Below are 9,848 nucleotides of genomic sequence, written 5' to 3' on the forward strand. Positions count from 1 at the left end.
TTCAAGGTTCAGGGCTACCTGTCCCCAAAAACAAAGTGCCCAATTGGGGACTTTAAAGTTATGCGCTAGTGCCACAGGCCCTTGTGGCCTCTTGCTAGTGGGAATCCTGCTGGGCACACATGCAGCGGGTGTGTATGTGCAGCCTGCCTTCTGACTCCTGACATCCTGCTGTGAGGGTCAGGGTCAGGCGGGACATAACCTGCACTCAGGTGAATCAGAGAGGAGAGGGGGTCAGGAACAAAGCCTGTTACAGAGCCAAGCAGGGAGGGGCTGTGGCTCTGGCTCCCACCCATACCCCCCCACCCCCGTAAGAAGGCCAGAACCCTGACTGGCTGGGGCACCCCAGAGGCCTGACTGGAGCAGAACAGGCTCAGCATGTTAGCGACCAGAGGGGAGGTGATGTCTTCGAGAAAAGGAGCCCACATGGAGCCAGGCATGGTAGAGGCCCCGCCCACACAGGCGGCTGCACTTTGGCCTTTATTGTCAAGAGATACACAGGATGCAGACGCACTCACAGAAGCAGACGACCCTGGGCTCCGCACCCAGTGATGTCACCAAAGATTCCAACCAAAGGAAGACTCTGGGTGTCCACTTGTGTGAAACCCATACTTGTGGTCCTTGCCTCTGGGTCCCTTTGCTGAGCACATGGCCAGCCACCCACGAGCCCTTCCTTGGATGTGTCTTGAGGACACAGATGGGGCTGGTGGCTACAGTGGTTGGGTTGGGTATGAGCTCCTGCTGTGGTACAGGGAGAAAGCTGAGGGACACTCGGGGTCCCAGCCCTACTTTGGTCCCCTTGGCTTCAGCCCCACACCAGGAAGTAAGCTGAGGTCATGGACTGTGGCTGCCCACTTCCTTGTTGCTGGGATACCTTTGTCCCTGTCAACAGTGGTCCCTGGGCCTTGGTGACTAGACCCTCTCCGAAGGCAGGGCCAGACATGGAAAACGTGAGGCGAGAGGCTACTCGGCCCTTTGTTCCTTCGGGCACCCTCGAACTCTACTTCCCTGACCATCTGTACCGGTGGGTCCCTGTATCTGGGACCTCTCCTCACCCAGACCCCATACCCCCTTCCCTAACCTGACCATGTGGAAGGGGTGGTGGAGGCAGTATGCCCAGCCCCTCCTGGGTGTGTGTGTGTGTGGTCAGAGAGATGAGGAGTCACATTAGCTGAAGAACTTGATTCTCCTGTCCACGTGCTGCAGTGGCAGCTGTGTGCCACAATACCCTTCGCTTTTCTTGTTCTGTGAGTTTCCTAAACTCAGAGATCCTCCTGCCTTAGTGTGCTGAGTGTTTCCACCCACACCCAGCAGAGAAGTTCCATTTCATAGGCCTGATCATAGCCACCTCAGCCATGGGGCCCTTCTTTGCAAGAGCCACTACTGCAGCCTGCATGGCCTCCCATGCACACTTTACTCAGGAGCACTATCTCTGGGGAGTTACAGGCTAGTCATACCCCGGCTTGGTCCCGGCTTGGTCCCTCCCTCTCCCTCCTTCCTCCAGCATCCATAAGTGGCTCAAGGCTGAGGCAGGAGGATTGCTGCGAGGTCAACACTGGGCAACAGTGACAACTGCCTCAAGCAGGGCCATTCTCGGCTACATGAGATAAAGACTGCAGGTGGGGAAGTGCACAGAGGAGGCGCTGGGTAGAAACGGGGTGACTCTCACCCTATAGCACCTTTGCAAAGGGGTCAGATACTCCCTTGAGACAGGGAAACTGCCTGGGACCAGCAGGACGTCCCAGTTCAGTCCCCATGCTCCCACAGCAATGACTACTTGTCCATGGAAGGGCCCCGTTGGGCGCAGGCCATCAAGCAAGCTGTGCGCTGGAAGTTCACGCCCATGGGTCAGGACGCGGCCGGCCAGATGTGGTACACTGGCTTGACCAACTCGAATCCATGTGATGCCTGGTACATGCTGCCGCGCGCTCTCGACATGCCATACCGCGAGGCCCACACTCGCTGGCACGGCTGCTTCCAGAGTCGCCAGCGTGACCTGCCGCCCGGTGAGTGTCCTGCCCCCAGTCGCGCACAACCGTGGCTCTCACGCTGACACACACACTGCCCCTTCCACACCTCCCCGCAGCCTATACACAGCACTTGCGGGAGACGGCCTTCTGGGACCCCGCGATACCTCCGCAGTACCTCAACCCTGGCACCCGCTGGGGGTGTCTGCAGTGGAGGGACAGGCAAATCCGTGGCAAGGAGTTCGGTGAGCTGAGGGGATGGGGTCGGGTCAGTGCTGCACGGGTCACTCCACTCTCAGCGACAGAGGCAGGGGGGATTTCAGTCCTGGAGGTAGCCTGAGCTAGCTAGTGTCAAAAAAAAAAAAAAAAAAAAAAAAAAAAAAAAAGGCAGGAGGAGGACTAGGCGGGCAGTGGGTAGAGTTGCAGGAGCGCAGGATGGGCATGGCCTGGTGGACTCGGCCCGCACAAGGATTGGGGGGTGCCTGCCCCACACGCAGAGCTAGTCTGGTCCTATCCGCAGTGGTCAACAGGAACCAGTTTGGGGCAGAGCTGCCCCGGCGGTCTGACTACGTGCCGGACCTGTCGCCGCCACATCGGCCGCGCTTCACTGCACAGGACTTCAAACAGCGGTGCCTGGACCGTTCCTGCCCGGCCACTGGCCAGCCGCCCCCGGCCTTCACCCCCACGCTCTGATAAAGCCGTGTTACCAATTCATGTGTCCGTGTCCCTGTAAGCCGGGCGATCTCTCCCACGTGCAGCCCAAGCATGTGTCCCCAGCAGCCTCCCCGAGGCAGGTGCATCCTTGTCAATAGTAGGGTCGGGCACCCACGGGCTCTTAGGGCTCAGCAAGCTTGGCTGGTACCCCCCACCTGCATGCCGGGCCCTTTGACCCCGAGCAGGTTGGGGGATCGGAGGTCAGGATGTCTGTTTGGTCCTTCACCATGTCACCCTGGAGAGCCAGAAGTCAGGGCCGGTCTCTGGGGTCCCCTGAAATAAGGAGTGGGTTGGCGTTGGCAAGGGCGGGTCCCAGGTTGCACCCTGCCTCCACCCAAGTCCCACTGATGGAGACCCACGGGTGCGAATGCGAATGGGCCAGATGAGGATGCTGCAGAGAGCCAGGGCTGCGGCCACACCCACACCTCCCGTCACTGCTGTCATCACCCAGTGGTAAAAGCCGATGCAGGCTCCGCAGCACAGCTCAGAGCTAGGGAACAGAGAGTGGAGGGACATAGAAGGGAAGGTTCCAGTTGCTGGTTCCTGGAAATTGCTGCAGTGTCCCCTGAAACAGCCTCTGTGGCTCCCTTCTAAAGTTCCAGGGGACCCTAGACACATACCCCAAATATGTACACATGCATGCTGCATGCACTTGCTCATAGTACCCTGCAGTCCACAGTCCTGCCCCGGTCCCCTGGCTCCTGTATGGACTCCTCAGCCCTGCCCCAGGGCCTTTGCACAGGCCCTGTAATGGTACAGAGGTTCCCGCACAGGTTCTCAGGGAGCCTCCCAGCTTCCTCTCTGACTCCTAGACCATCCCCTACCCCACGCTCAACCCCACAGTTATGGACACAGCTGCCATTGTCCTGGGCCAGCAAGGGTGGCTGGGTGGCTCAGGAGCCCACACTATTAGGGTCTGAGTGGCTCTGCATTCCCTGCAGACAATGCCCTCAGCACCCAGCTCAAAAGAAACTCAGTGTTTGTTGAATAAACAAACTGCCCAAAGTAAGGAATGTGTGCTCCCCAAGTATGAGGAACACGGACTCACGGACAGGGATGCAGGCTCTGCACAGCCATGACTGCCAGCCCATTGGCCACTTTATCCGAAAAGCTCATAGCACCATAGACGAAGGCTCCACTGTGCTGGGGGGACACACCACACCGGGTTAGTGCCCAGGACAGGGTCCAAACCACGCCCCCAAGCTCCCAACCACGCCCCCAGGCGCCTCCCATCAGCCCTACCGTGTGGGGGCCAATGAGGTCAGCGGTCATGGCTAGGGAGGTGACAAGGATGGTGGCACAGCCTGCACCCAACAGCACTGCGGCCCCATATACGGCCACACCCAAGTTATCTGCCAGGGCCACCCAAGCTGCAAAGGCCAGGATCACCAGCAGCCCGGTGAAGTAGGTCATCTAGGGAGGAAGGAGGTGAGGCCTGAGTAAGGCCACATTGCTGGGCACCCTGTGCCAGACACTCGCCCTCTCTGGTCCTCAGCCTAGTAAAAGGCTCCATTAAAACTTGTCTTATTCCACACCCAAGATAGACGCTACTGGTCTTTGCCCAGAGCAGACATTACTGATCCTTTGTTCCACGGCCAGGCCAGACATTACTAATCGATTTCCCATTCTGCATCTGGGTAGGCAGTCCAAACACTCCAGCCCAGCAGGTATTGGAAGGAACAGTCTGGAGGTTTCCTGAGCCCTTCGACCAGAGGGCCCAAGAAGCCTGGACTCTGGGCTTTCGTCCCTGGTCTGCCTTGGCTGGGGGGTGTGTGTGTGTGTGTCCCCACCCCTGCCTGCCTCCCCAGCAGCACCTGTCACTCACGTTCCTCCCTATGCGCCTGTTGATTGGCTTCATGAGGAAGGAGGAGAAGAAGCCACTCAAGTACATCACCAGGGGGATGGTGGCAATGAACTTCTGTGGAGGGAGAAGCAATGGCAGTCCAGAGGGGTATCTCGGCAGGGAACCCATCTCCCACTGTCTCCACACACATCCACAACTCACCTTGGGCAGGCTGAGAGAATAGGTCAGATACATGGCAATGTAGGTCTGAGACAGGTTCACAATAAGCCTTGTGGTCATGTACAGCACGCCTACCTGTGGGTAGATCAGCAGGGGGACAAGCCAGGGCTCAGTAGGAGACCCAATGCATTCCCTCCCACAAGTCAGGGATTTAAAAACAAGCTGAGGGCTTCTATAGTACTGACTCATTAAGTCTGATTGGCCAGTAGGCCAGGGCACCAGGAAGGGGCGGGGGATCTGTGATTGGTAATGTCTGCCCTAGCTGAGAAGTGGAAAGGAGTAATATGTGTCCCAGTTGGGAAGTGGTGATGAGGATTTATGCCTGCATGAAATGGAAGGCTGTTGGCGATGTCTGTCCTGGGAGTGAAATGGAAACCAGAAACATCCACCCTGAGCATGGAATAGACTGTGGAATAATAATGCATGGCCCATTGGAGATTAATGTCAGCTCTGCATGTAAACATAGAAGGTTGATTAGTAATGTCTGCTCTGGGTGTGACTGTGACACCCACTGGTAATGTCTGTCCTAGGTGGTGCTGGTATCTTCCTTGGTCTCCTCAGCCCCATAACGTACCTGATAGAAAGCTGGCTCCTGAAGCCAGTGTCTCCACAGCAGCAGTGGCTGGGGCGCGGGCGCCAGCAGGGGGCTGTGCTCATCAGGTTCGATCCCCCGGTGCTGGGGCCTGCGGCTCTCCTTGGTACCCAAGTGGAAGAGCAGCGAGAAGACGGCCCCCACACCCACCACCAGCAGGGCCAGGTTCTGGGGAGGAGAGCAGGGTCAGCAATGGCTCTCCCAGGCTCCAGGGCTCGGGGCTCGCATGCAGCCCTGACTTACCCGGAACACAGACACATCCTGGACTCCCAGCTGGTCACCCACACTGATGTTCTGGCCCCCGTGCGCAGAGCCCTGCAAATGCAGCAGCAACCAGGCCGCTCCATACACAGTGATGTTGGCGACCACAGTGAAGGCATACCTACAGGTGAGGGCTGGGCCTTAACACTTGGAGAGTCCACTACAGGCTACGTCTGGCACACAGCAAGTGCTCAATAAGTACTGTCTGTCAGCACACCAGTACGCTATGCCCTAAAGTTTCAAACCGGTGGCTGTAGTAGCCACACCCTCAGCCTACCCTGACCGTGTCTTCCGCTGAGAGACAGGCACCAGAACACAGGGGTCACGTGACAACTTGGTCAGCTGAGTTCCTTTGAAGGGAGGCTGCCCCTGGAGGCCCAGCATGATCAGGTCACTTTAGGAAGCTGGCTTTAGGGTATACCCAGGACCACAACCACTCTGCCAGCCTCAGAGAAGTCCAAAGCACCTCAAATCCTGTAGCTACATTTTGGGCCAGGCACAGTGGTGCACACGTGTTGTCCTAGATGCTCTGGAGACTGAGGCTAGAGGATAGCCTGGGCAAATTGGTAAGAAACTGATTCAAAATACATATATTTTTAAAAACCATGAGCTGGTTGATTGGTTGATGATGGTACACGCCTTTAATCCCAACACTCAGGAGGTAGAGATGGACTGATCTGGTCTACAGAGTGAGTTCAAGGACAGTCAGCACCGTACAGAGAAACCCTGTCCCCAAAACAAAACTCCCAAAACAAAAGGCAACAGCAAAAAACAAAAATAAAAAAGAGGGAAAAGAAGGGTGGAGGCCAGATGGCACCGGCTCTGTGGGGATCACTGGCACAGCACACAGTTATAGATGACAGATACACTGCTCCTAGGGGACATCTGGCTAGGTCACTGTCCCCAACCCTGCTGTACCTGAGGGCTGTGAGCTCCACCTTCTCGTGGTCACTGGTGGTCAGCTCTGGGATGAGGCTCAGGTGGGCAATCTGCGTGGCAGCCCAGCCAAACTGGAAGATGACGATGAAGGGCCCATAGTACAGCAGCGCGGCCCACTCAGGTGTGGCTTCCCCACAGCCCAGGCATGGGCTGAAGATGAATGGGAAGGAGAGCAGGACACAGACAGTGCCTATGATGGTAGAAAAGCAATCCAGAAGGGTGAGGAGAGGTGAGGAGGGGCAAGGAGGGGTGAGGAGGAGTGAGGAGGGATGGAGAGGAGTGAGGAGGGGTGGGGAGGGGAGAGGAGGGTAGGGAGGAGGAAGGAGGGGCGGATAGGGGTGAGGGGCAGCCAAGGCAGGCAAACACAACAGAGCCCCCTCCACCCCTGCTCAGATGGAGAAAGGGAAGGACACTGCTGGCCAGGTGTCATCCTGACACCTTAAGGACCTGTAACTAGGACAGGCAGAAAGGACAAGAATGGGATCCCTCAATGCCTTGAGCTCGGGGTCAGCCCCATCACATCTACTCTCTGACCAATGTTCTCCTTTCCCAGCTGGGCAGGGAGGACTTGGAGCCCAGATGGCTTAGAGGGAGTCAAGGTTGCTCCTGGGCCTGGGGACAGAGCAGATCCTGCCACTGTCCAGGACATACTGGGTGCCCAATCCTCCTCCAGGTACTCAGAAAAAATATACAATCAATGGAAGATCCTCCAGCATCCCATCATGCCCTGACCACCTGTCCTGTTCACTGCCTGTCCTGCCCCAGGGCCTTTGCACAGCTGTGACCTCCAGCCCCAGGGCCTTTGCACTGCTGCCCCAGATGCATCCACCCATCCCACCAATCTCTCACCCTGAGGTGTCCGCAGTCCCTGAGCTCCTCACACCGAGGGACTCCTTTGAGTTGTTTTTGCCCACCAGACCACAGGCTCCAAGGGTGGGTGTGGTTACCCCAGAGTTCCTTCTACCTTTGTTTTTTTTCCGGAGCTGGGGACCGAACCCAGGGCCTTGCGCTTCCTAGGCAAGCGCTCTACCACTGAGCTAAATCCCCAACCCCCTCAGAGTTCCTTCTATATCCTAGGCAACCAGGCCAGGACTGGGGACACTAGGTCCCCAGGTGGGCTAATAACAGCGGTCTCTCTGCAGCTGAAGGGGGAAACTATCACTCTATCTGGGGGAAGGCCATGGCACCACAGAGCCCAGGCTTGCAATTAACTCCTGATCCTCCTGCCTCAGCCTCCCGAGTGCAGGGTACTGGGATGGCAGCCAGGGCTTTGGGTATGCTGTAAGCACTGTGTCCAACCCTTCCACACTAGTTTTAACTTGAGGCCACATGAAGACACAGAAAAACACCCTGCAGAAAGGAGCCCTTGCCTGGCCACTGGGCTTCCAACTTCCCTTTCCTGCCCGGAGGTGACTTCACCACATACCATGCTTTGGATTGAGAAATGAAACCAGCCTTCAGGAGGGGCGCAAGGAAGATCTTCAGGGGCTGCTCCAGGCAGGCGCAGTAAGGCCTGTGTGTTCTACCTCATGACCAAACCACACCCTGCTGTTTCTGGGCCTAGTTAACCATTGGCCTAGGAGTCATCCTGGTCTTCTCCAGATACTCAGCCTGGCCTCTCACAAAGCAGCCATCCCCCTGTTTCAGCTTTTGAATATGGTGACAGGTATGTAGGCTGTGCCTTGAAGCCCACACTAGATTACTAGTACCCCTTCTCTTTTCTGGAATCTTCCTGGGGTCCACAACCTCAAATAATTCTGAGAAACTAGAAATTCCAGCCTCCAAGGCTGGCAGCTGCAGCTGGGCTGGTCACTGCTGTCTTGAAAAAAATGTCATCAAGGGGCAGGGCTGACTCTGCAGCCACTACCAGAGGCAAAGGGCCGGAGCCTCCAGGAACCAGGCTGGAATTCCACAGGGAGTGGCTACAACCCCAGGGCCAACCTCTCCACTGTCCACACCAAATGACGAGGACTCCATGCTGGGCCACCCCAGACAGGAGTCACAGGCGCATGGGATGAACAGAGAGAGGGAGGACACAGAACACGAGATGATAGTCAGGGAAGGAAGGGAGCTGGGGTGGGGGGGGATCAGAGCTGTAAGACAGAGGGACAGAGGGGACAGAATCCTAAAAAGCTAGAGGGCCACGGACGGCAGTCAGTGAAGAGGATAGGATACAGGGTGACAGCCAGAGAGAGGACAGACACAGTGACATAAACGGGGAGATGGGACACAGCGTGACAGAGGGGGAAAGGAACACAGGGCCACAGCCACAGGGGAGGACGGACACGGCGACGGACACAGGGGAGGATGGACACAGAATGACAGTCAGAGGGGAAGACGGACACGGGGGTGGTGGGGGAGAGAGACAGCCATACGGGAGGACCGACACACAGGGCGACAGTCGGGGCGGAGGACGGCTCACCGGCTAGGTGCCAGGCCTTGCGGGGCCCGCAGCGTACGCAGGCGGCACGGTCGGCCTCGTAGCCCACGAGCGGCGTGCAGAGCCCGTCGGCCACCTGGCCGAGCAGCAGCAGCAGCCCCGCGCCGCGCGAGCTGTACCCGCGCACGGAGTGCAGGAACAGCAGCAGGTAGGTGAACCACATGCCGGCGCACAGGTCATTGAGGAAGTGGCCGACCGCGAAGCTCAGACGCGCGGCAAGGGACAGCGTCCGCGGCGGCCCCGGGCCTGCGTCGCCCGACGGAGGCGACATCGCGGCCGCAGATCGTACCTCACCGCACTGTGGCCCCGCGCCACCGGCGAGGCTACCCAGCTGCCGCTCCCTGGAGCCGCCCCAACGGGGCGGGGCCTCGGAGCAACGGCCACGCTCGCCAACCGGAGCGGCGCGTCTGGGCCTGGCGCCCAATCAGCAAGAGGAGGCGTGGCCTCTGTCCGCCATACTCCTGCGGCCCTAACGCCGCCCGCTACAACGCCGGCTTTCTATCGTCGCAGTTCGTTTCTGTTTTACTTTCTTCGTGTTTTTAATTTCTTTGATTTAAAAAAAAGGTTTTGTTTATTTTCTAACAAAGGGTATCTTGTATCCCCGGCTGGCTTGACATTTTTGCTTAGCAAAAGACAACTTTGAAATCCCCATCGTTCTGCCTCCACCTCCATAGTGCTGGGAGTCACCAAATTTACCCTTTCACGACCCGAAAGCTTTTTCTTTTGAGACAGGATTTCATGTAGCTCAGGCTAGCCTCAAGCGCAGTATGCAGCTGAGGATGATCTGAACTCCTGCTCCTTCTGCCTCCCTTCCGGACAGAACACCATGGGTGTGGTGGGGTTGCATCCACAAATCGTGACTTTTACCTTTCTGTTTTGACACAGGGTCTCACAAGCTATCCAGGCTAGCCCTGA

At 57.5% G+C, this 9,848-nt stretch overlaps 2 protein-coding genes across 4 annotated transcripts; one reads left to right on the plus strand and one right to left on the minus strand.

The window, feature by feature from the left end:
- Window positions 1-211: 211 nt before the first annotated feature.
- Window positions 212-2,665, plus strand: C1H19orf71 (chromosome 1 C19orf71 homolog). Its single transcript, XM_032907246.1, has 4 exons — window positions 212-1,021; window positions 1,765-2,003; window positions 2,084-2,209; window positions 2,485-2,665. The coding sequence occupies exons 1-4, from the start codon at window positions 834-836 to the stop codon at window positions 2,655-2,657; spliced, it is 726 nt and encodes a 241-aa protein (XP_032763137.1). The 5' UTR covers window positions 212-833; the 3' UTR covers window positions 2,658-2,665.
- On the minus strand, window positions 2,558-9,279 carry Mfsd12 (major facilitator superfamily domain containing 12). 3 transcript variants are annotated; one of them, XM_032907240.1, is made up of 10 exons: window positions 8,916-9,277; window positions 6,473-6,683; window positions 5,537-5,675; window positions 5,276-5,461; window positions 4,684-4,776; window positions 4,504-4,596; window positions 3,921-4,091; window positions 3,727-3,821; window positions 3,038-3,168; window positions 2,558-2,951 (listed from the first exon to the last, which is right to left on the minus strand). In XM_032907240.1, the coding sequence occupies exons 1-10, from the start codon at window positions 9,202-9,204 to the stop codon at window positions 2,929-2,931; spliced, it is 1,431 nt and encodes a 476-aa protein (XP_032763131.1). In that variant the 5' UTR covers window positions 9,205-9,277; the 3' UTR covers window positions 2,558-2,928. The 3 variants fall into 3 exon arrangements, with proteins under 3 accessions (XP_032763131.1, XP_032763134.1, XP_032763130.1); XM_032907243.1 differs by lacking the exon at window positions 3,921-4,091 and having other exon boundaries at window positions 2,836-2,951; window positions 8,916-9,279; XM_032907239.1 differs by having other exon boundaries at window positions 2,836-2,951; window positions 3,727-4,091; window positions 8,916-9,279.
- Between the last annotated feature and the right edge of the window lie 569 nt (window positions 9,280-9,848).

Source organism: Rattus rattus, chromosome 1, assembly GCF_011064425.1.
Source record: "Rattus rattus isolate New Zealand chromosome 1, Rrattus_CSIRO_v1, whole genome shotgun sequence".
In the NCBI taxonomy this organism is placed as follows: Eukaryota; Metazoa; Chordata; class Mammalia; order Rodentia; family Muridae; genus Rattus; species Rattus rattus.

Coding starts and splice junctions, on each gene's coding strand:
- C1H19orf71 (XM_032907246.1), top strand. CDS start 834: ATGGACTGTGGCTGCCCACTTCCTTGTTGCTGGGATACCTTTGTCCCT. Junction 2,004..2,083: donor CCAGCGTGACCTGCCGCCCG/GTGAGTGTCCTG, acceptor ACCTCCCCGCAG/CCTATACACAGCACTTGCGG. Junction 2,210..2,484: donor AATCCGTGGCAAGGAGTTCG/GTGAGCTGAGGG, acceptor TCCTATCCGCAG/TGGTCAACAGGAACCAGTTT.
- Mfsd12 (XM_032907239.1), bottom strand. CDS start 9,204: ATGTCGCCTCCGTCGGGCGACGCAGGCCCGGGGCCGCCGCGGACGCTG. Junction 5,676..6,472: donor GTGGAGCTCACAGCCCTCAG/GTACAGCAGGGT, acceptor CCTCACCTGTAG/GTATGCCTTCACTGTGGTCG. Junction 5,462..5,536: donor AGGATGTGTCTGTGTTCCGG/GTAAGTCAGGGC, acceptor TCTCCTCCCCAG/AACCTGGCCCTGCTGGTGGT.